At 38.5% G+C, this 25,882-nt stretch overlaps 1 protein-coding gene across 2 annotated transcripts in view; it reads right to left on the reverse strand.

Annotated features, from left to right (window-relative positions):
• The window catches only part of PCSK5 (proprotein convertase subtilisin/kexin type 5), a 247,686-nt gene that overhangs the window by 213,282 nt on the left and 8,522 nt on the right, over positions 1-25,882 (reverse strand). For both annotated transcript variants that reach the window (XM_027811983.2, XM_027811982.2), the window contains exon 2: positions 7,591-7,695. In XM_027811983.2, the coding sequence (XP_027667784.1) occupies positions 7,591-7,695 (105 nt within the window). The remainder of the gene's footprint in view (positions 1-7,590; positions 7,696-25,882) is intronic.

The raw sequence follows: 25,882 nt of genomic DNA on the forward strand, positions 1-25,882 counted from the left end.
GCACTGTATAACATGCACTTTCAGAACTATTTTCTCTACAGAGGAGAAGCATCTCGTGAAGGGAGTTTTCCTCTACATCACTCCTAAAGAACATTTCTATGTATTTTTGAAGGTTCCTAAACAAATTTCTGTAACAAGATGTGGACTACAGTCACAAATATTGCCACTGATCCTAACCTCTGCTTGACACATTTATTGGAAAGAGAATGTATTTTAAGAGCAGAACACACACTATCAAGCAAAAGCCAAGGAGTCCCATTGGCACAAGCCCCAACGTTACCAAGTGCAGAGGTCAAAGAACATGATTTCTCAAAAAGAAAAATCCTATGTTTTTAAAAACCTCTAAGCTAAAATCCAAGACTTATTATGTTCAAGACATACATTACTCTGCAAAATTCAGAATGGGTTCAGTTTTTTCCCCCTCTTGATAGAGTAAGTCCCTTGCAAAGCTCCAGGCCATTGCATATATGTAGGGTATTTTGCTTTTGCCTCTCCAAAACCAGAAGGCTCAAAATACATCAAATTCAAGAGACCAGTGAAATCTGCCTCATTTTGAATATTCTTGTCTCAGAAGATTTTAACTACTTCTCTGAGAGATGTCTGAGTCCTTGCCTGCCTCTTTAGAGTCAGCTAACAACTTTCTTATTGACCATGAAGTCCACAGACCGTAATAGCAGTTCTACCACAATCCCTATAAACTGTTGAGGGCTAGAATGGGATATTGACAGTGGAATGGTCTGACACTTGGCTGCTTGCGGTAACTTGATAAAAAATGTGGGGCACTGAAGCTTCTCACAGCATACTACTGGTCAAAATCTTGACCCAACTCCTTGCTATCCTGTGATCTCTCAATTTCCCAGCCCATCTCATTACCAGCTTAAGAAAATAATGATATGAAAACAGCAAGAGAATGCAGTCCTGCTGAATAATGTTTTTTTCATTCCTCAAATAATTTGCTGCACTAATTAGGAGCCAGTTAAAACCTCTTGACTGGTCTTCAATTCTTGCCCAAAAGTTAACTGCAAGATTATCATTGCCAAGGAGTTCTGTAAAGTGACCAGAAAATTGGAATGTTCTGAAATCTACTATTTCTTTTTAATGCACATGCAATAAGTGGTATTGAGGGGACAAAACCCCTTTGAGGCATGTGCTAACAATTGGGATAATTGTGATGAAAGGGAAACGTAGGTTTAGGTAATCAAACACAGTAATTTATTTCAAGAAACACTTCCATATCCCCTGACAGTGGGCATTTTTGTTTTCTAAAATTATATCAAACTGAATTCCTACTGACCATTTTTCTGCTTTTAGTATAAAACATCAAGAGGTAATTCCACTAGGAAGCTTCAGTGATTATTTTTTGAGGCCTTCTTTAAGTACTAATAGAAAAGTCAACCATCTCACTAATATAGTAATAGAATTAGACATTAACAAAGTTTTTATTCTTCACAAATAAAACTCAGTCCCATTAGTGTTACAATTAACTTCATTAAATATTTCTATCTATTGAAGGTAAATGAAGAGAAAATACCATTGTATGACAAAATTTGCTGACTGAAAAACTGTTATCTCCTGTTACAGCAGCACTGGATTTGACCGGTACAGTACAAGGGGAAGGCCACGTACATTCACATGATACTGTCTGAACATGCTCTGTATTACACTGCTCATCTTTAGGTTACACTCACCCAAGGTTCAGCTTTGAGCTGTTTTTTGTATCATCCACAGACCAAACACTGGTGCTGAAAAGGAACACCAAATTTTAGATTGCTATACCTCGGAATAATTGGACTTTTCACCCTACCTTCTCAAGTGTTTCAGGTGTTGGGTTGGTGCAGACAAGGCACAAACCTGCTACAAAATGCAGCTGCAGTTCCACTCCATTATCGCTCTACTGACAGGGCTTTATCACTGTGGTTTTCCTCTAGGTCCAGGCATATTGTGAACTGCAGTCTAGTCCACACTGGGTCACAAGTGAAATTAAGTCTGATGCAGCCTCAACACAATAAAGTTATTCTTGTTTCCTGCTGAAGCAACGCAGATTTCTCTGGGATTTTTGCCGATAAAGAATGTCGTTTCAGCAAAAACTAATATACCAGGCACCCCTACAAGTTCAGATTTCAGTCTAAGCAAACAAAATACCAGATAACGTTGCAAAGTTTGCAACATGATGAGCAGTTAGAACAACACTAATTACAGCAGGATCTAATGCAACTCTTTGTCAGTGAACGGTAATTTCGGATCTCAAAAAGCCCTGAAAAAAAGCTCCAAGTTGTAGGGCTGTATGCTCATGTTTACATGAAACTTTTTAATACTCCAGAGGCAGATGCTAAAGGTAGATGTTGCTATGCCCTCTCACACATTATGACTCAGCTCATGTTCTAACTCTTTCAGCAATAAGCTCCTTCAAAATAGGAAGTCTGACTGTTGATTTTGACTAAGCTAAAGATATAATGATTGCTCATATAAAAGCTTTTTGAGGCCATTTAATAGGGGCTCCACAGCAGTAAATACTGAATTACTTAATAACTGACTTAAACCTCCAGTAAAACTCTGAACATGGAAAACAGCATGACAGTTCCTATTATCTTGCAAACAAGTAGAGTAATATTGATTCTTTGTCCTCAGAGTGCTTGTACGGATTATGGCTACCCAGCCAGACATCAGTAACTCACCTGGTCCCAGTGTTTAACTGTTGTATTATTCTATTTGGCTAACAAAATCTTTTTGTTCACTAACGAGGTTTAACAACTGAACACTTAGTATTACCAATATGAAACAAAACATTACCCATAAGAACATTCTCATCTGAATTTCTCTAAGCTCTAAAGTCCACGATGCTGGCTTTTAAAAGCCTGGGTTTTTAATACCGTAATAACAGTCTTCATTCCTGCTGAATTTGTGCCCCCTACATTAAATCCAAATTGTTTGAAGCTTTTGCTCCTTACTGCAAGACTGAAACATTTAAATTCATAAATAATTGGAAAATACAAGTTGACAACAATCTTACTGCTGAGAATTTTAACCCTCCTCTCTATTTGCAATTAACAGTCTGATCCAGAGTGATCAAATGTATGTTTCCCAAAGGCACACTCCACAGGTAGCAACATACACCTTGCCAAAGCAAGACCATCACCTTGTGGTGAAATCCATCTTTCCCCCTACTCTTTAGACAGCTATCTCCCATATCAACCCAGGGTATTATTTAGCAATATGAACTGGTATAACTTCATGTTCAAGCAACATGATGAAACATGTACTCGTGGCTGCTACAGCTCTGCTCCCCTCTGCCTTCTTATGATCATCTCCAATGTCCTACCAGTAATAAGGACAGGATTCTGGCATTACTCTCCTATCCTCTGAAGACAGTCTAGATGATTTGGTGTTGTCTCATCAAAGATATGCTTGCCAGCACTTTATGTGCTGCTACCACCAGTTCCATTCAGCAAAGGTAAGAATCACCCATGAACACAGTACTAAGATTTTTTTTTATCACCACATCATACAGATCTGCTCTCTGTGTGTGGTTAGATCAGGCTGGATAAAATGTAAATGACTGGAGTAACGTCTCCCCAGGTATTCTCCTCCTGAAGCAGAGGGGACAAAAGCATAACACTTCTGCAAAATCCTGCTCAAGCAGAGTATCTTGCTGGAATTAGGTAGCTTTACTCCTTATTTCAGGAAGTGAGACTGGAAATCTTTCAGTTTCTAAAAGATAAGTGAACCTGACCCATCAACCAGGAGTTGAACACCAAATAAAAACTACCTGAAATTAATGAAAATTTTAAAAAGATGAGATAACATCTTAGTTGAGATTGAGAAACAAACACTAATGTTGTTACATGTTTTCCCCGTTAGTAAACGTGACACTTTACAGGAACATGAATTATTAATTCTACATTTTTGAGCATTGTTGTGGGCCACATGTCTCTTTTGGAACTCTGTGATAGAAAGCACTGAATTCACAAGTGAAAGGTAACAAACTTCAGTTCAGATGTTCAACAATTTTAATATATTATCAATCTTAAAGCTGCCTTTTATTACCTTAAGAATTGTGTTCTTCTATGATTATTGCTTTGTCATTCATGATGCTTGATTCTGTGGCATATTTTTTGCCATATGAGCCACAAATTTCGTTATCATAGTCCTACACTACAAACTTTGTCTCACATAACAGTTCAGTATAAAAAGACAGCTTTCTCATCTGTATTGTCCATTTAACTTCTATGTATTATTGTCATGCGTAGGTGCTTCAACTCTGACATTTCAATGGAACTGCAATCTCTTCAGTGACAAAAAAGATCCATTTCATTTTCCTAATGCTTTGTATTGATATAAAGTCTACTTACAGACTGAGGTTGCAATCATTCCTTGCAATTTTTCCTACTCTGTGACTTCATTTCACCACTCCGGCACACCCGGAGGTGCACCACAGCTCTTTATTCCCAACCCTGGAAGTGTTGTAATAGTCTGATTTCAATAGAGGGCCTACCAGCAATAAACTCAACTGTTTAATAGTTGAATTAGAGCCTCACGATACCTTTCAGCTATGGACTGATTCTGTCCATATTCCCACATCCTTTTCACTCCTGTGCCAATTGTTTCATGCATTGTAGCATCACGAAAATAACTTTGCTGAGCAAACTCTATGGAGCTAAAAGAGGCTTTCAATTCACAGTATGGTGCTTTCATTGACCCCTGCCAAAGGCCAACCACATACAGCACATCAGCTGGAGAGACCGGAAACCTCTGTAATAGATTTCATTCAATGCTTAGCTTTGATGCATATTACTAATCTCTGTTTTTAATCTACAAACCTCTCTCACTTCTTTGTTTTTCTACCAACACTTAGGAAACACCACGTAACTATACACAGGCCTGGAAAAGATGCTGTGGATAAAGTTATATCTCAAATTTTCTTAATGAGAATCTATGTCAAGGACATTAAAGCCTCATTTGGGCATCTCTTCCTAAAACTACTTAAACCATTTCATCTCTAAATGACAACATGTAGCATTGCTAGGCAAGGATGTGGAAGATAATGGACAAAATTGTATTACACTGCGTATCTTTTCTTTTCATCTAAATACAGAGCAATGTTTGGTTAATGCTGAAAAAATTGTCAAAATGTGTAATCCACATGTTTATGTTCCCTGTTGGATCTATTCATATTGTTCATAACAGTGTCAAGAGGCTTTTCCAGAAGAAAAAAAATCAAGTCGAAGACTTCAAAACAATTCATTAATTGAAATCCACAATAGTGAGATTTTACATTTCCTGTATAACTTTCCCTGTGCATTCACACAGTGAAATCAAATACTATCCACACAAGTAGTTTAGATATATCAGATTTCATAATGGCTGTTCCATTATATGCAGGTCATTTACATAATGAATCACCACTCAATAAAAATTCCATCATTTAAAATTTCATAAAGGAGCAAATTACTGATCCACATCAAAAGCAAGCACAGATCAAGTTAATTGTGTATGCATGTTACATGGAGAGGATTTTAAGCATTAAGTGAACTACCATTAAGTGATTTGGAAAGTAAAGAAACCTCAGTGTTCCTTTGTTCACAAATACACATACAATCTAATCTGCAGCAAATATTGGCATTAGATACAATCACACTCATAAATATCACAGCATATAGTACTGGTCCTTTAAAAATCTCACAGCTGTGCAATGTACCTTATTTAAGATTAAACCTTTTGTTCTAAAAGGTCCAGCTTACATAATAAAATTAAACTTCCAGTCTGCTTTAATAATTATTAAATGTTATACAGACTGAGGAAAAACTGGCCTTTATTCTATAAATACATACCTGTATATTGGCATATCTGCAGCCACACAAGAATTCCCAAGCCCATATTCAGTGGAGTAGTCACAAAGTCAACCACAAACGCTTTTGCCAGATCTAGATATTAGACCATTGGCTTATCTTTGTATACAGAATCCTTAACAGGGTTGAGTACCTTGCGGAACCCTCACTAGCGCTTCTTAGTACTAAAGTCATATTCAACAATGATTCAGAAATTCTGTACCAGCAGCAGCACAGATTGCAGACAAGACCTAAATGGCCTAACATGGGAAGTGCTGGAAAATAAATGATGGCTCTGATTTTCTGCTGTGCTCTGCCTTAGAGTCTCCCATGATTCTGGCCAGAGTAGTCTGGGCTGGCTGCCAGAGGTGAAGAAAGGGTATCTGGAAGCTGGGTGTAACACAAAAGTTTACAGTGGTATGTGCACATGAACTTGTGCATTTGTGTGTAAATTGCGCTACCTCTGCACACAAGACTGTGAACTAATGCAAATGTGAACATTTTCCCTTCCCATTGCAGTATCACCTATTGCAAGTGCAGTGAGGGTTGTTTGAATGATGGGTCTCAGCACTTGTGGGAACAGAGGTTTGGGCTCTGATCATTTTCATGCTAATCCGCAAAATGCGCTGCTCAGCAGAGCTGCTCATGCCCTTGAAGGGTTATGCAGTTCAGCTCTATCAACACAGGGGTGAACTATTTTGTGTATACTTCCCTACCTAGTCTTGTCCCTTCCTCAACAGCGACTTCATCCCTAAATATGACTATCCAGACTGCAGAGCTATTCATGTGTGATGCTCAACTTTTACACTGTACATCTACAGTATCAAACTGTCTTTTGTTGATAACTTTTACTTCTCAAAAATTACTTGTCAAGTAAAACCTGACAAATCCTTCACAGACAATGGTCATCATCCAAGGACTTAAAAAAAGCTTGACTCTGTTATCACCACCGAAAAACACCAGGGACTTGGGGGGTTGTTGGCGAGAGTGGGTTACATGAAGACCATAAAAGAGCTAATGGGATCTTCTCCAAACATCCTTTCTAAAAGAAAAGCACAGGAAATTAAATTCTAAAGCCAGTGATGAAGCTACTAACCACTGAAATTAAAGGATTAAAACAGAAGTGTGACTTGGGTACATACATCAGGCAATACTAAACTATAAATCAATAATTAAATTATTTTGATAATTTAATATCAATAATGATAATTTGATATATATATAAATATATACTAGTATAGTATATACTCCAAAGATATGACACCATTTTTCAAACAGATCTTAAAATTAAGATCGGTAACAGCTACCAAAAGGACCACAGAAAAGAACATTCTTATTTTAATCCCTCACACACCAAGTCCAGAAAAAGATCAGAAAAAAACAAGAGAAACTTTCCATTGAACATCATACCATCCCACAATGCTCGTCTTCATTCTGAAAGCTGGTTGATTTACAGAAGGAGATCTACAGATACGAATGTTACACATGTGGTTTTGCAGAGAAGCACAGCACAGTGATTAGTTCATTAACAAAATTCCTGTACTCCTCCATGAATAATGTTGGACCTTATGTTCCAAGAATAGCACATACTTAATAGCATGGTATCGTCTTTGTTTTGTTTTAATGAGAAGCAGAACCTTAGCGAACAGATCGTGTGTCACTTCTTGTAACACTATATGTCATTCAGGTGAATGTCCTCTGGTATGATATTGCATATAAAAAATGCAAAGGCTTTTGCCTCAGACACGTTTGTGGATTTTCTTACCTTTGGTTCCATTGAAATGAAGCTGTGGGTACCTCTACTTGAGAGAACTGACCTTTTAATTGTTTTACTATGGTAGAAGTGGTAGTAATCCTTCAGCGTTCCAATCTGTATGGGGAGAGAAGAAAAAAAGGAGAGGAAGATTCAATTTATGGAAACCAGTTTTCTGGTTTTAATTTCTGAAAGTCTATAAATTATGCAATTTCCTGCGTGCTGAAATGTTACTTGAACCCACTGATCATCTTTCAAAAGAAGGACATATGATATGAAATGGATGGAGTGTCCTTGAGGCAGTAACTGCATAACCAAAGATTGTAATTGAGCTGCTTAGTCTGGCTGTATCTACTTTTTTAATGTTTAATTTATATGCAGTACTTTAAGTAATTCTATATCAAACTATACCCAAACTGTCTTCAAATGGCAAGTATAAAAATCATCAAATGGCTATACGGTTATTAAAAAGCATTCCATCTAGTTTGCTTAAGGAAATGTACTGTAAAATGCACTAGATTTGGTTATTTATATAATTAAATTATAAAAAGGATGTTCGCAGCATCAGACTATGAAACAGGAATAGGCTTCTCTTTCTGCAAGAAAGTAGTAGAAGAAAGATGGAAATGGTAACTTCACAGGGTAATGACTAGCTCAAAGTACAAAATCAGGACGTGCAATTTCCAAACTTCACAATGGTACAATAAAAATGCTTCTTATTCATCCCATCAGTACAGAGCAGCAATGTAAGTATTAAACTAAGACAGCATTCACAATTTGACAACTAAATTTTCCTTTCCAGTCATTAATATCTAAACATTTTAATTTGAAACTTTAGTTTCATGCACCTATAAACAAACATTCAGTCTTTAAGGAGAACGTCTCTCCAGCTTGTTTGGAATTTGACCTTCTATTGCACTGCAAATCTTGTAAGACACTTAAGAATTCAGTTAAAAGTTCTTTATCAATGAGCAAAAAAGGGACAATTGAGCTTACTGTAATTTCAAGCTGAAACTCAAAGTGACCACAGAAAACAGGCTTGGTTTTGCAAATAAATGTGAATGGAATCACAAGAGAGGATGGAGCAACAATTGAAAACTCCAATCTTTAAAAAAAAACAGTATTCTGAATTTGCATCTATAAGCACACACATGTAGGAAACTTGAGAGTCCAACAGCAAAGGTTCAAAGAGGACTGGAAATAAATCACTGAAAACCTCCAAGAATATGCTTTTAGAATATTAGAAAACAAAAAACTTCAGAAAATATCAAAGTAGACTAAGAAGAAATATTGATAGAAAATTAGTACCCTCAAGGAGAGCTTTAATATTTTACCTTAAAATATAAATATGTAAACAGCACAGGGAATGAAGTAGAACCTTTTTTTTTTTTTGGGGGGGGGGGGGGGGCGGGACGGTGGGGTGGTGGGGTGTGGGACAAACCAATTGAAATGAATTCACCTAATGGGGAAAACCGCAACAGGGTCCAAGGTATTAACCCCAGTCTGTACAGTTGGTCCATCAATATCTTCATTTCAGAAAGAAAGACATGTTTAGTTTAAGTCAAGTACTGAAACATTCCATAAAACTGAGTTAGTTTATCAAAAATTGAATAGGAATTGGTTTGACTAAGCCTAATTAAAGTATCTTAGCACTGCGATAATAATTTTCATGCTGCCTTCTCTCTGAAAGGCAACACGAGCTGAAGTGGTGCAACTCTGTAGCATGGATGAGCCCAGACTCACATCTCCATGTGCATGCCCGTGAATAAACCCTCCTTAAACATATATGGGAAAGTCTTCTTGTGGACACTTCAAAAAGCTGCAGGACCCTAGGCCTTCTGGGGAGGTCCCTGCTGACTGGGAGCTAGCCAGTGTTATTCTAATCTACAAAAAGAGCATGAGGGATGACCCAGGGAACTACAGACCTGTTAGTCTAACCTCAGTTCCTGGAAAAATTACGGAGAAGATTGTACTGGGTGCTACTGAAAGCCATTTAAGGGATAGTGCAGTCATTGGGCACAGTCAACATGGGTTCACGAAGTAAAAGTCCTGTTTAACTAATTTCATATCCTTCGATGATAAGGTCACCCACCCAGTGGGTAAAGGGAAAGTGGTGGATGTAGTTTTTCTGGATTTTAGTGAGGCTTTTAATGCTGTCCCTCACAGCACCCTCTGGACAAGCTGTCCCACTGCGAGATGAGCAGGTTCACGGTGCACTGGGTGAGGAACTGGCTGAATGCCAGGGCTCAGAGGGCTGCAGTGGATGGGGCTCCGTCTGGCTGGTGACCGGTCACCAGTGCTGTTCCTCAGGGTTCCGTTCTAGGGATTGAACAGTTCTGTTCAATACATGTATCAACTGTCTGGATCCAGGAGTTGAACGCACCATTAGTAAATTTGTCAATGATAGTCAGCTGGGAAGTGCTGCTGACTGTCTTGAGGGACAAGAGACCTTGCAGAGGGATCTGAATAGACTGGAACATTGAGCAAGGATTAAAGGCATGAAATTTCACAAATGCAAGTGCTGGATTCTGCATGTGGGATGGAGTAATGCCAGGCACAAGCACAGGCTGGGAGAGGAGTGGCTGGAGAGCAGCCCTGCAGAAAGGGGACCGGCGGTGCTGGTGGGCATTAAGCTCACTTGGGTCAGCAGCGTGCCCTGGCAGCCAGGAGGGCAAACCGCGTCCTGGGGGGCACCAAACACGCCGTAACCAGCCGGTCAGAAGGGGGGATTATCCCGCTGCATTCAGCGCTGGTGCAGCCTGACCTTGGGTACTGTGTGCAGTTCTGGGCCCCGCAATTTAGGAAGGGTGTGAAGGTCCTTGAATGCACCCAGAGGAGGGCAACAGAGCTGGAGGGAAGGGCTGCAAGGAGTGTCCTATGAGGAGCGTCTGAGGACTTTGGGCTTGTCTGGTTTGGGGAGAAGGAGCTTGAGGGGCAATCTCATTGCTCTCTACAGCTTCCTGAGGCAGGGAACTGGAGAGAGAGCTGTTGATCTCTTCTCCCTGGGATCCAATGACAGGACACATGGAAATGATTCAAAGCTGCACCAGGGAAGGTTTAGACTGGGCATTAGGAACTATTTCTTTACCAAGAGGGTTCAAAACCTGTCAGTGTTTAAGAGGTATTTGGACAATGCCTTTAATAACATACTTGGTCAGCCCTGAATGGTTGGGCAGTTGGAATAGATGATCACTGTAGGTCCCTTCCAACTGAGTCTACTCTATTCTATTGCATCACTTTTGACTACATTAACTAGAGTTTATTCTGAGTTTAACAGCCTGTAGAACATTGAATGTCCCTTAGCATCAGGTTAGTGTTGCACCCTTTTAAAATTATTATTTATACCAACCATTGAAATTTAGTGCCAGGTTTACCATCAGTTCAGGCGATGGCATGCTTCCCCCTGAGACAAATGGATGTAATCATTTCCCAGACATTTCCTGGATTCATCAGTAGCCTCAAACAGCGTAAAAGTGCTAACTACTGAAAAGTGATACTAGTCTTGCTCCTTAAGTCCTCAGAGACCAGTAAAGTGCATATTCACCATACCAGAGTACTCTACAAAGGTTACAGACCTTTTATGGACCTTGCTGTCTTCAGGGTGAATTAGAAACCTACTGCTCTGTGTGTGTGTGTACATTTGTGTGTGTGCATCCACAAAAGCACACATATTATTGAAAAGTCACAGTTCAAGCAGGTTAACTGTATTTTACCACTGCACAGAACTCCATAAAGAGAAAGGTCATATTTTAGAGGAAATAAACATCTGTCTTGTTTTGTGTTACACATATCTTAATATCACCCAGTTCTGTGCCTTTTCTTGCACTAGTTTGAGGATTTTATTTACTAATGATAAACTCTAGCTGACCCCTCTGAGGGCATCCAAAACAGCAAATCTGGGAGATGACCTAATTGCACTCCTGGAGGTCCTACAGTTTAACAGCACTAGCCACCCACAGAAGAGACTAGAAGGGGACTGGCATGCTCTAGCTTCCAGCCAAAGGGGGACAGCCTGAAGCTTTGTAACACTTGGCAGCTGTACTCCCTCTGAGACCCTGAGGGGCTGAGGAGACAGAATTAAGGCCTTAGAATGAAGTGTGCTAATTGTTACACCATGTCTTCTAGGCAGCATCAGTTTTCAGATAATTATTAATAATAACAATTAATTAAAATTGTGAGATCTACAGCTTTAGTTCTTAACTTTAAATGGAATAAAAGGAACTCAAATCTTTTAAATGGAATTTAATGCATATTGACTAACTGCCAGTACCTCTCACAGCAAGGTAACACCAGCGTTATTAAAAATTTTATTGCCCTCTTTTCCCTTAATGGGAATTTACTTAGACCTTCCAAATCCTTGGACCACTTGGAGAACAGTAAAACCATGGAAATATAGCATGATAAAACTTATCATTATGGATGTTCTTGTTAAATTGGTTTTTATACTTTTAACTACCGGGTCTCAGAGGCACTCTCAGAGGAAAAGCAATGCGAAGACAGAAACAACAGACTGCAGAGCAAACTACCTTAGAGACTGATGGTAATTTAACTGTTTTATCCTTGGCAAATCTTTGTAATCTCCTTTCTGACCTGGAGGATGTGATTTCTTTAAAAACAAATAGAGAAACATTCCTGAGGAATTGCTTGGCCAAAAGCAGAGAGAATGGATGGTGGGGGCAGGGGAGACTCCCTCTTTTTGGTAGTAATCCTCATCACTGAAGGTTTTTAATAGATATATACATACATTTTAATAGTACCATACTATATTTATTCAAGGATGAAATAATTCCTGGAGGCAACAATCCTACTATATCACAGTGAAATCCCAGAAAATGAAAGCATCTGCATATTTACATTATTTTTACATTTATTAGGTCTTACTTTCTATTTAAGGTTGAGAAAATGTGTGAATTTTAAAGATAACATGAAACAAGACCAAAATTTTTAGGCTTGTCCTTGGAAAATATTTCTTCTATATGTAATTTTATAGTCTAAGGCAATATTAAGATATCTTAGGACATAATTACCAAATGAATTAATCTACATCTGCATTGTGTCCCCATAAACCCTGTATGGAAATACAAATGCTAAAGCTGCCTGTTAAATATATGTGTATGATCATCAAACTGACATATTTGACTATGGTCTGAAACTACAGCTGAAACTTCCATGTAGCCAAGCATGAGCAGGGAATTTGTTCAAGCTAATGGGAAGGAACCCAAGAGATGCTTTCCCAACAGTTTCTTAACTAGTACAGAAACCTTTAAGAAAAGGATAGTACACTTCTCCCAGTGGGCTAAACGGAAACCAATATGCTGTTGATTTGGTGAATTGGTGGATATATTGTAAGGATCCCTGTTTCTCCAGTCTTTAATAACTTTGGTCCTAAATGGATTGGGAAAGGAAGGCAGATCAGGTCCAAACCTGCTTCTGAACTCCACAAGATGCTAGAAGAGCCAAAGAAGCACAGATCTGCTACCCCTGTGCAGACCTAGAACATAAACCATCATAAATAGGTGTAACAATGTATTTCACATGGGGCTGAAGATCTGACCCTTCACTTCTTTCTGAAATGCAACAGATTTCAAAAGCACTGAAGTCCTTGACAGAAGGAAATACCAAGAACAGAGAGATGAAGAAAGTTTATCAGGTCTACTGTCATTTCTCTTTGACAAAATCACTTCAATTATATTTCAAATTTTAAAATGTTGTCACATTATACAAAGTACACGGGAATGATGTTTCAGAGCAAAAATGAAAATGTTTCAGTCTGAAAAGTTCTAAACAGAATGTGTTGGTACTACCAGAGCTTCCCCGCATTAAATGCCAGTGAAGCCAACCTAGTATCACAAAGCATTTTGACAGAACCAAATACTGACACAGGTTGCAATACTACTTAAGCTCCTTCAACACACACCACTCTGTAATGAACATAAGGGAGGTGAGCCCATAGCCCTTAATTCCGATCTCTGTGGGCCCCTCATTATCCATGGGCGAAGACGAGTTCATTGATACTACAGAAAACACTCACTCCCTTCTAACGTTCCTCCGGACTTGGCAACTGTTAAATATCTTAAAACCAGTGTTCTGATCTCAGCATGCAGGGGCAAGAAAGCCCGGTAGAGGCTGTTGTTCATTGACCTTCTCAAATTAAAGCACCTATATCTGGAAAGGGAATGTTCATCCAAGACCTGGAACCTGGACTTGACTTGTATTACAAGCAGCAAAACTGTACTGGAGATTTTGGGGGATGGTTTTTTTTTTCCCTGTAAGATACTGCAATAACGACCATACTTCCCTAACCTCCAGCTAGCTATCTTGCTCAAAAACCCCCTTGTTGGGTCAGCACTGACAGATCCTCATCACGCGGAAGCTAGAGGAACATCTGCCATGAGGACAGATGCAGAGCTGCTCCGCCATCTTACCTGCAGACTGAGGTGGGGGCTCTTTCTCTCTCAAATATACCCTGTAATCAAAAGCTTTTTTAATTGGTTTTTTGGGGGGGGGTTTGGGTTTTGGGGTTTTTTTTGTCATCAGAATGGGGAATTTCACCTACTACGTGTAATTCACAAGAAATAATAGCAAGTTTAGCCCATATATGGCACAATGCAGTGAAATGAAAGATTATACCACTTTCAGTTTTGGACAATTTAGGGCTGTCACAAAGATCAGTTTCTGAAATAATTAGGAAAGAGCAGCACAGGCGGTCTGGACCTTACTCAGCTTGAAACCTAAAATTCCAAATGTTAGGAAGAGGACTCTATCCAAATATCTAAGCTCTCTGCTAGTCCCCTGTTGGTGTGATATCCTACACTACCCTGCATGAGAAAATAGCTTCTTGGATTGCTACAGGCAGATAACATTAAAAAAAAAGCTGAAACCACAAGCACTACTGAACACGATGGTCTTGAGCTGCAGCAGCAAGATAATCCTACTCTGTCTAAAGGATGGAAATAATTTCTAAAGGATGGAAATAAGAAATGTTTAGTCTCTTTATTACAGAGGCTCTGAATCTGTATGTTACAGGAATATCTACCAAATGAGAGAAAAAAGTGCACTTTTAATGTGCCCAAACTTAACTAAAAGAACTCAAAGCAACAGCAGAACCAAGGTGATGTGGGTATGAACACTGATTGTCACCTCAGGTGCAACCCAGACTACTCTGAAAGCTTGAATTCCAGCTACACTCAATGCCTGAGTAACCCTTTTCTTGGCTCTATTTTAAGACCAATTAGCTAACAGAAACTCAACAGGCCAAGTTGTGAAAACACCTATGTGCTCGAGGTAGCAACAGCCTAACTTGCCAGTTCATATCTTGGCTTCTCTCACATTCCTTTCTCTTCAGGTTTGTTTTAAAGAGAACTGATATGTCTGCAGAGTGAACCTGGTCTTGGCCTTTAATGCACCCTTCCTTCTCGAAATATTTTTTGAGTCTCCTAGATGGAAAAAACCTATACCATAATCAAGAGTTCATGCTCAGTTTGTTAGATCTTTGGTCTAGAGGACAGGACAGTTCAGTTGGGGAAAGGAGATTCCCCTCTGAACCACCTGCATACGGAAGATAAAAAAAACTCCCAAACAGGAAGATCAATCAAACTACATGGCTATTACAGCTGGCTAACACAGCAGAAACATTACAGTTTCCATAGAAAGAAATGAGGTTGTATCTTTTCACATGGTAGAAACATGCTAACACTTCACCACCACATTACCACTTCAACCTTGACATTCGCTCTCCTGTTTAAATGGGAGGAAAACATATCCCCTTACCGAATTAACATACGACACTCCAGACTTTCTTTTGAATTTTCCCTTTGTGTTTCAGCTATTTGAATGGAGAAATTTTCTTTGGGCATTCACCTTGAGCTAGGAAAGTACAGTATGGCTTTTTAAACAGTTGATGTCAAAAATTACTAACAGAGCCATTAAAATAATACAGATCTGCATTATGTTCTTTCAAATAATGTCACTGCTGTTGCTTACACACTGCTGTATTTTGCTTTAAAAATATAGTGTGTTAAGTCACTGGAAAATAAAAATAAGCTCTCTAGTCTTTTAATTTGTCATGTGCTTTTGTCAGTAGGATAAAAAAGTAACAATATCCCGAAGTCAATTATAATTCCTGATATCATTCTGATTTGGTATCAAGGCTGATAACTTGATTTTCAAAGTAACTTTGTAAATATTTTAAATATATTATAAAATATACTCAGCAATTTAAAAGAAATTAAGTTTCCCCTGAGACTGGTAATTGGCCTATGACTTTTACAAAGTTCAAGTAAATTGGCAAAAGCTTCCTAGATCCTACCTTCCACATACAAGTTACTTTGTACAGTGGCATTTTGAAACAAATATGAAATTCTGCTTTTTGAGATTTCAGTACTCTAGAGGTCTCTTGGTAACCTTATTTAACATGTGCAATTACTTGGAAAAAAAGATAAAAACCCTAATAACCTGAAATAACTACAAAAATTGTTTTGCTTCATCAAAAAAATGAATGTTTTGTCATGTAACACAAATAAGTTTTATTACAACTGTCTTTGCAAGAATGGGAAAGCATTAAGTCAAAAAAGAGGTCACAGGTCTCAGGAGATAATGCAAACTTAGATATTAGAAAGATATAAATTAGAACTGTATCATAGCTTTATTCTAATACATGCTAAATCACACTAAGATTTATTAATTTAATCTACCCTACTATACAGGATGAACAATCCTTCCAAAGAGGATTGTGACATCTTTTTTTGATTATATATTCATATTAATCCTGTGGATATTGGAATGAAGACCTTTCTGCCTTATTGAGTTCTGAGAGGGGGAGAGGTTAGCTGATTTTCTCCAAAATAAAAATAAAGCTTAATTATATTTGATTACAAACAATGCTGCTTCTAAAAGTACAGGAAAAGATTATTTAAGACAAATCATAAAAAGAGAAATTCCCAAAACACCTGTCAGGTAAATAAAGACAATGAAAAGCTGCCTGAGTAAAGACCAGGTAAAAATGAAGTTCAAGTCTTACATGGGTGAGCAGTGAATAGAATTGTGTGACATATGCCACAGGTCACACAAGACCACAGTGAATATATATCCCTTTCAAAAATTAGGGCAGAAGCAAACCCTCAGCCTGGCCCCTAACTTTCTCTGTTGCAGCTCTGAGAACAAGAACATGCATCGATCTGTACAGGAGCACAAGAGCTGGCAGCCCTCCTTGAATCTGAACTGTACTGTGCATTGGTACCCTCCGAACGCTTGCTATGTAGTACCACTTTGTGGATAACTGGCTAGCTGAAAAAGTTCACATAGACATAGTCCAGCTGGCTGGACAAAAATGCACATCGCTCTCAGCTTACCTGAAGTAAAGCAAAAATACACTACCCTTGGCTGTTCTTGTTACACAGTAACAGGAAGGTTGCGGTGGGAAAAGAATGTTGCAGGTGGGAACAGATAACTACAGAAGAGAAACTAGGGGCGGGCTTGGTATTTAGGCAACTAACCAATAATGAGCTTAACTTTTGTAATATGTATGAGCTAATTATAACAAGGCATAAAAGGTGACTGTAAGGCACAATAAACGAAGTCTGCTGATCACTCATATTGAGTGACTGTGTCTTCCCTCCGTCGCGACACCACTTCCCCAGAGACAAGGGCATACAAATATGCCCCTCTGTGAAGTTAAGAATGAATAAAATATGAGAAATGGACACTGTGTTGATTGTTCAAACATTAAATTGAAGGAAATCTCACTATAGTACTTGAAATCTTTCTTTTAAAGTCAGTAAGGAAGAGTAGTCTCTAAGACTGATAAAAGGTTGTGACTATTTGCACAATGTTCAAATAAGCAGCCAAAAAGTAATGAACAGAGTCCTTTATTATTGGGGGGATGGGGGGGGTGGGGGGGGTGGGGGGTGGGGAGTGTGTGTGTGTGGGGGATGTCTGTGTGTCTGTGTCTGTGTGTGTGTGTAAGGTTTTTGTTTGGTCTTCCAACAAATACATTAACCTAAAAAACTTGGTGGGAGATGGAAAAGGAAGCCATTTCCACAGCTGTCACATGAAATGTTACAATTAAAGTACAACGATGGGCATTAATAACTGCAACCCCAGTTCCACTGCAGGCTTCACCTAAGGGGACATCACGACAATTGCCAAGTTCATGTCCCTATCAAATAAAGGAATGCAAGGTTGCTCAGCAACCTGTGACCATGGGTTTTTAGTTCCAGGGCAACATCACACATTTCATGAAAATTGTCAAAAGGAAATCAGTAAGTGCCTTCATTCCCATTAATCTTTTGTATTGCTTCTTTTCAATACAGAAAGCAGTGCAATGTAAAGTGGTAGTTCATGCATCTTTTTGTGAATCCCAGCCTTACTTCTGCAAGTAAAAATGAACTAACAAAGTGTATTTTTTTTCTGCTCTATGAACAAACTTAACCTCTGCAATATTTCAAGTGACTTCAGCACAGTTATACATTGCAAGTTCAAGCCATAACAAACACTGTTTGTATCTGCAAAGAAGTTGTTAGGCAGTACGGTAATGTTCCTTTCAGTAAACAGCCTCCGCAATGAAGCCATGAAGTAAGAAACAAATACCTTTAACATTTTGAGGGGTCAACTAAATTGCCACTGCTTTCCAGTATCTTTTTTCCCTTTCCTAACTTACTACTCTGTAATTTAAAATATCTAAATGATATACTGCATCACCCAAAATTACCTTTGTCACTATTCTATTGACTTCCAATCCTATTTCATGTTGTATCACTGAACAAATGTAAAATGACTGGAGAATGAAGATGGATACCCATGCAGTATCATGAATGTTTACTTGAGTATATTATTAAGCAAACCAAACTACCATATTCCATGGTATTAGCTACTCCAGACTCCAAGGATTATTGTTTCTTCATAATCTATACTCTCTGATATGTAATTAGAATAAAGCATAAGAATGAGGCTTGACAAAGTTCTAACACTATTTCAATCCTGCAAACAGCATAAAAAGTGTTTAAGAAATAGGGTTTATTTTTTAATAAACTACAGAAAGAGAAGTTTCACAGCGAAGGATGTTCATATTCATTTCCTTTTAAAATCTCAATCAAGAAACATTTAATAACCATCGTCCCTGTCCTGAAACTTCTAAACACCCACCCAGTTCCAGTGGGATCAAGTCCCTTCTCATTTACAAAACCATAAATCAGAAATAACTCTGTTGAGGCTAATGGAATTTAAAAGTCTTAAATCAAGGGCAATCAAATCTAATGGGGTTACCTGCACGAGTAAAAGATTTAAGAACTGGGCACCAAGTTAGATACACTGTTCTATCTCTATCCAGTTATTTAAACATCAGCATAAAACTCTTAAGCACATTAATAGCAAGAGAGTTTATAACATTCAAAATGACTAATGCAGTTACGTACAGTAGTCATACTGTTTCCAGCGAACATTTATATTGCCAGCAATAAACCTTTTCATGCTGTACTTTGTCTTACAAATCTGAATTCAGCTCTTATTGGTCATAGTAAATACAATGTTTTCGTTTAACTGACTTTCTCATGAGACTTCATTTAAGCAATTTCCTCCTCTATCACCAATATAATTTACTGAAGAGTAATAAAGAAGTGACTCATGGGAATACCTAGCACTGAGTTAAGTTCATCTATGTGGTGCATGTAGGCACTAAATCCAATGCTGTGTTACAGTGAACTAGATCATACTTCCTCAACTTTGTGCTGTATCACAGTCTGGTGATCTTCTATCTGTACAACATGCTTAACCAACAGAGAGAAGTAAGCAACATGTCCAGAACCAGGCACAATGCTGATATATTCACCTATCTTACTTTGTTAACGCTACAGCTGTACTAAAGTTCATACATTTTTTGTGTATAAGTTAGGTTTGCCAGTATCTATTATTTATATAAGCAAGTCCCCACACCCACATGTAATCTCTTTGTTATTTATAAGACAACTTGAGCAACAACTATTCAATATGAGTAACAGTTTCTGGTGAAGATCTTATTGTTTCCTAAGCTTAATAGCATGAAAACAAAAAAATTCTCATTTTGACAGGACCTAAAGATACACATAAAAAAAAAAGCAAGTAAGCAAGCAAACGAGACCAAAAAATAATCCCCAAAATGATCGCGTTACGTAGCATTCAAACCTAGTAAGAAAGAAAACAGCGATATCATCATAACTAACGTTTACTGAGGATATCAAAGCAGTATTACAGCACACCAAGGGACTGTTAATTCTAGTGTAGTCATGTAATATTCCACTGAAAGTAGCTATTTGCAATGACAACAAAAAAAGGTAACATATTAATTCAGATATAGGTAGGTCTCTCCTGCTGTACCAGCTTCCACAGTGCTAGAAGAGCAATCACAGTTCAATTCAGCTTTCACTGGAATCTGTGGGATTATCCACTGTATTTAATGGGAGCTGCAATAAGCATTTAATGAAGAAAGAATTTTTTTTTTATTAAATCCAGACCTCAGTGATGCCTACATTTTAGACTGTTAGCACCCTCATGTCTAGGTTCATATACCAGCTTCTAAATTACTTCAGACTACAGAGAAAAGTCAAAAACTGATATCCAATTCAAGATGAAATACCTAAATTTACTAAAACCAATGAAAAACAGGTCACAGCTTCCACACACTGTCCAGTTCACACTTTTCAAGAATATTCCTTGGTGGCCTTCTTGTTTGGAGAGAAGAATCTTACAACCTGAGGGATGAACGAATGCTTAGCTCTGTACCTGAAACTAGATTTTCTTGGGGAAAGCAGAAATTTTCTGCTCCATATTTGTTTATTATGTTGGTGTTAAATATATGAAACCAAAATAGTGAAATAGGGAAAAGCCATTCAGTTAGAATGGTAGCAATTAATTGGGTAAACCCATGTATTCTTCTTTAAAAACAGATTTGCATTTCCATTTTGAAATATTTGTTTTCATGTCAAGTAAGTCATACAAGATCTGAAACATCAGGAGATTAATACAGATTCCAGCCACCACTAGAACTGCTCACGGTGCAGTTAAGTGTGTCAGATTAATACTTGTAATTGCCAGGCAAGAAATGGAAATGACTTAAAATTCACAAAATGGGAATGGTATTTATCTGCAAGAAAGCTTTGAAAAGAGCGATCTGTTGAGACGGTAGAACCATTTATTGACAAGACCTGTGATGCCAACACAGTCCAGAGCCCCTTTAGGTCACAGGATGGTTAACTCTTTCAGAAAGCAAGGCTCATTGACCCTGTTTAATTCCAGTTAACAGTTTTCCCAGGCATTGACTTTGTGATTTGTCAGTTGGCCACAAGGTCATCTACTAACCTGATAATTATCAGGATGAGCCTGTTCACTGACAATGGACATTTAAACTTCTCTGAGCTGAAACAAATTTATTGCTTGAAGTGACAGGCAGAAAGGAGTAATGACAGTAATCCAGAGATGAGCATCTGTCAAGAGTGTCAAGGAAATCCCAGATATTGTCATACATGTTCTCTCTAGGAATGATCATGTACTTCAAATAGGTGTGAATAAAACCCTACTAATGCACTTTCAACCCAAGGAAGGAGAATGATTTGCCTTACAATGGAACAAAAAGGAATCCTTCAAGAGGAAAACCAAAAACAGAATTGTAGTTAATACTGTTATGCTAGGTAGGGCTAGAGCTGCTGTTGTGTAGTAGTGATGGAACACATCTGGTCTGTCAGACTTTCTGATACAATTGAGGCAGATACAAATGCATTTCTAATATTCATACTAAAAGGCTATTGAGACCTTTACAATCTCCAGCTGAAGATTTTGCTGAGCTAAATTTCAGAGACTCTCTTTGAAGTCCAGAGGGAGAAGTGTTTTTCTTCAAAAGCAGAAAAAGCTAATCTAAGCTGTAAAACCACTGTTCAGGTGTCTGCATTGACTCCACTCCACTCCCAACTGGTAAAATTACTCCCCCTTGCACAGGACAGTTCTTGGTTGCTCAAGAGAAAACAGAACTTATTCTGAAGTCCATTCCTGCAGGAAGCAGCACTACTCATTTCCAAGAGGAGTAGGGGAACTTTCTCAGCTTAAAGCCCTGCTATGTTTGGCTCACCGGAGCCCAGCACACTCCTGAAGTATCAATATTTTTTTTCAGAGTTCAGTATTTCATTAATTTGTTTGCTTCAATTCAGCTCAGATGGGTTAGTTGAGATACAATACTTGAAGTAAAAATATTCTGCGGTCCTGAGTGTGGAAGGAACATGGAGAAATAGCTGAATAAAACCATGCAGTAAATTGAAGTAATTGAAAGCAATAGGAGCAGTGGCTTGAAACCTTTCCCTTAAGAAACAGATTTCACATTTCAAGACAGCTGGGTGACAAATGTGATGTCAAATTTTAAAAGGAGATCTGAAGCACTATAGACTTGCAACTCACTACTAAGCAACTGAGTAGGAACTAAGAAAGAAGATAATTAACAGACACTTGGATAAAAAATTACCACCTTGGAAATTGTTAAACAGAGGAAACTTCTGTCTTACAAATTTATTAGTGTACTTTGAAGAACTCAAGCATATTGATAAAGATGGGAAGATAGACATACTGTTGTTTGACTTCCAAAAGGCTTTCAACAATGTCCTTCACCAACAGCTTTTAAGAATTCAACATATAGTGCCATAAGGTCTTTGCAGAAGCAAGCAATCAGTTAAAAGACTGAAAACAAAGCTTAGGAGTAATTTGTTATTTATTAAAAAGCAATTAACTTCTTACAATGGACAGAGGTTCCTGCAGGAGTTCTGCTGGGGTCCATGGCAGAACCTCTACTGGGACCCACACTACTTCATAAAAATAACTACATGTATAAGGGAGTGAGCAATGAGGTGTACATGCCAGCTGTTGTTAACAATCACAGATGTAAAGACTGGCTGACTGTGCATCAGCCACAGAAGGACCCTGCAAAACCGAATAACGACAATAAAATGGCAAATGAATTCCAATGTAGACAAATACCAATGAAGTGATGTACAAACCCAACCTCACACTAAAATGAACTGTTTTGACCTGCCCAGTACCGCTGAGGAGTGATGATCTCGGGGTTATGGCAGACTTCCATGGAAACTCAGCTCAGTAGAAGTCCCAACAGCAAATGACATAATAGACATGATCAATAAAACTATGGAGAATAAAGCAGAAAACACAACACTGTAAGAATAATCCACTGTTTTGCCACACTTTAAATACCATGTGCAGTTCTAGTCCCCCTATTCAAAGACAGCATAAAAGAGCTGGGAAAGTTTCAAAGTGGGAGAAGGATGCACGAAGATAAAGCACACCCTCTGTATGGGGAATACCTGGGTAATATAAGACTTTTCAGTCTAGATATGACATAATTTAGGGGAAAATATCAGAAATCTAAAAAAACGTGTAAGAGCAGACAGAGAACAGCTTTCACCATCTCTTTCAGTAGCCATCAAAGAAAGCTGGTAAGTAACAAGCAAAAGAGAGGTGGTTTTTCATGCAGTGAAGTAGCAAACATTTTAAATCCTTGCCAAAGAATATTGTGGATGCTGAAAGTTTACTTTTATTTGAAAGACTGGACAAGCATCTGAACCAAAAAGAAACCCCCAGAAAACCTCAAGAATTTCTTAGTACACAGAAACCATATCCATCTCAGGCATTCTCCCGAGCTGAAGGGAGTGTTAGGGAGAAGCATGTTCATTCTGTCCCACAGACAGTAACTTAACACCACTGCCATAGGCAGGAGCTAGGTGATCTTCTAACTGACCCAGAACGGCCTTGCATGCTTGTGGCAGTATTTGACTAAAGGCTGTTCACGTGAACAGAAGTGTTCTAGGAGCTACTTCTCTATGCCCTAGTTGTCATACTACTGGCTTCAGAGGTGAGACACAGTGCACATTCTCCTTCCTGTTCTAAGATATCAGGTTATGCTCTACAAACAAAAGCTCAATAAAAGCAAACAAAATGTTTTCTAGGTTTATCCAGAGGAGAGGCTACATGCTACTATTGATTAAGCTAAATATTTTAAAAAGGATAACATTTTCTAATTCTAGGCTTGAATTTCAGCCATGCAGCACTACTCAGCAACACTTTCACTGCCCACTAAGCACTCTTGCACAAAACCTAGTGGTTTTATTCCAGTTTGAAGCAGAATAACTAAGAGAATGTAGCAAAGGTTTTAATTGTGACTTGTAACGTCTCTGTAAGTTCTGTTTGGTCATGGAAAACAAACATAAATGAGACCTATTCCCTGGCGGCACAAAAATGTCTCTAAAAAGAATAAAAAAAAAAAAAAGAGAAAAAATTGTAATGACCAAAAATGGCCTCTTGTTGATGGCCATCCCTCATTTAGAACCATGCTGTCTCCCTGCTTCTATATGGAAGTGTCTGTGCTGAGATTTTTTTCTTTCCTAATTTGTTTAGAACTATATAATCCATATCATGCCCAGCTAACGTGCCTTTTCCAGTCTCATCTCCATCATACACCACCATGTAATCCACAAGAATTTCCACAACAAGCTATTCTGGCAGGATTTCATGGTGTAACTCTGATACTCTTCTGGACTTGCCAATATTTCATTCCAAAGAGTTTTTCATTCTGCAAGTATCAATCAAGTTAGGTCCAGCATGTTGCCAAATAATCAGTTACTGTCTTAAGCCATATCTCTGGCAAGCCGGATTCTGCTTCACCATATTTTGTTCTGTGTTTGGTAGGCGACAAAGAACATCACAGTTCTTCACTAGGAACCATATGATATATTCACATCCACGGTTGATATATGTATCCCCCCACTTTGTGATTTTTCAATTCATCATTTGGAGAAGAGAAAGATATACTGGTCAATCACAGAACACAGATGCAAAACATGCAAATACAATACCGGAAATATCTTGCCTGACAAAGCCTAGAGAATTATTTATGACATTGCAGAAAGTAGTGGGGAGGTTGCATACAAGCTGGTCATCATTTTCTGGTCAAGGCAAAGAGATGTCAATCAAAATACAGCAACCAGGATGACCACAGAGTGGGAAGCCTATCTTTTAATAGGAAAACAGAAGCTACAGAACAAGTGAAGGCTGGTTCCCCCTGAAAACATGCTGCGGAAACAGATGAGCCACATAAGCACAAGCACAAATATAGATTGGCCATGACTAAATTCAGTCTATAAGTTGGAAAACAGCACAGGAAAGGAAAACCAACACAACTTTCCAGACTGAGGACAAGTAACAAACCCACTTCTAAAACTGGTTAGTTTTAGATTTGTTTAAAACTGAGGTAAAAAGATCCATTTATGAGCACCTTAAGGTATATAATAGCAGTCACTGATGATCCAGTCCAATCCAATATCCTTGTGATTTTCATACTTATTTCGAGCTGATACTTTGCGAATTAAAAACTGCATCTATCTTCAAGTATTACTTAACAGTCCACTTTGAATTCCTGAAGTAGGGCACAAAATTAAACTATGCAATAGTAGGTCAAAACTATGTAAGTAACATTGATATAGCTGTTTATTACGGCAGGGCAGCAAATGACTACCTGACAGAGTTCCTCTAGAAACTGTTTTGGTCAATGTTTCAACTAGTGACCTGATTATTGGCATAAGAAAGACACCTATTATACACAACATGAAGAAGCAGACAGCTTCTGCAAGCGCATTGGAGGGCAGGAACAGAATTCAAAACAAACTGAAACTGTAAAACAAGGCCGGGGAAAATGGCAAGATTCAGCAAAGGCATACACAAAGTACTACACCTAATTAATAATTACCTACTGGATTAATTCAGGCTGGAGATCAATGGGCTAGGAATTTGTCAGAATCCACCTCTGAACTGTAGCAGACCACAAGCTGAACAAAGTCAACAATGGCATGCAGCTACAGGGCAGACAGGCACCGTAATGGGCTGCGTAAGTTGGAGTGCTGTCCTGAGGACAGCTGAAGGGATCCTTATGCTGTACTCAGCTGTAACACTTCAGCAGCTCCTTGCTCAAGCATATGAGGATCACTTAGAAAGACCATAGTCAAACAGTAAGACTGATACAGTGAAACAGTGAAAGCCTGACCTATGTGAAACAAGGGAAAGGACTGGGCTTGGATGAAGAAAGATAAAAGTGCATGGCAGGAAGAGTGGAACGCTACAACTTTTCTTGGTACTTTTTATCTTCATAAAGAAACAAGAAACGTGGGCTTTGAACTGCAGGATGACAGATACAGCTTAGACTTCAAGGTGGCAAAGAGGATAATGAGCCACTAGACTCCACCATGTCCTGGCACTGTGGAACTTCCTTACTGAAGACCTTTGAAAA

The sequence above is a fragment of the Falco cherrug genome, chromosome Z, assembly GCF_023634085.1.
Source record: "Falco cherrug isolate bFalChe1 chromosome Z, bFalChe1.pri, whole genome shotgun sequence".
NCBI classification, from domain to species: domain Eukaryota; kingdom Metazoa; phylum Chordata; class Aves; order Falconiformes; family Falconidae; genus Falco; species Falco cherrug.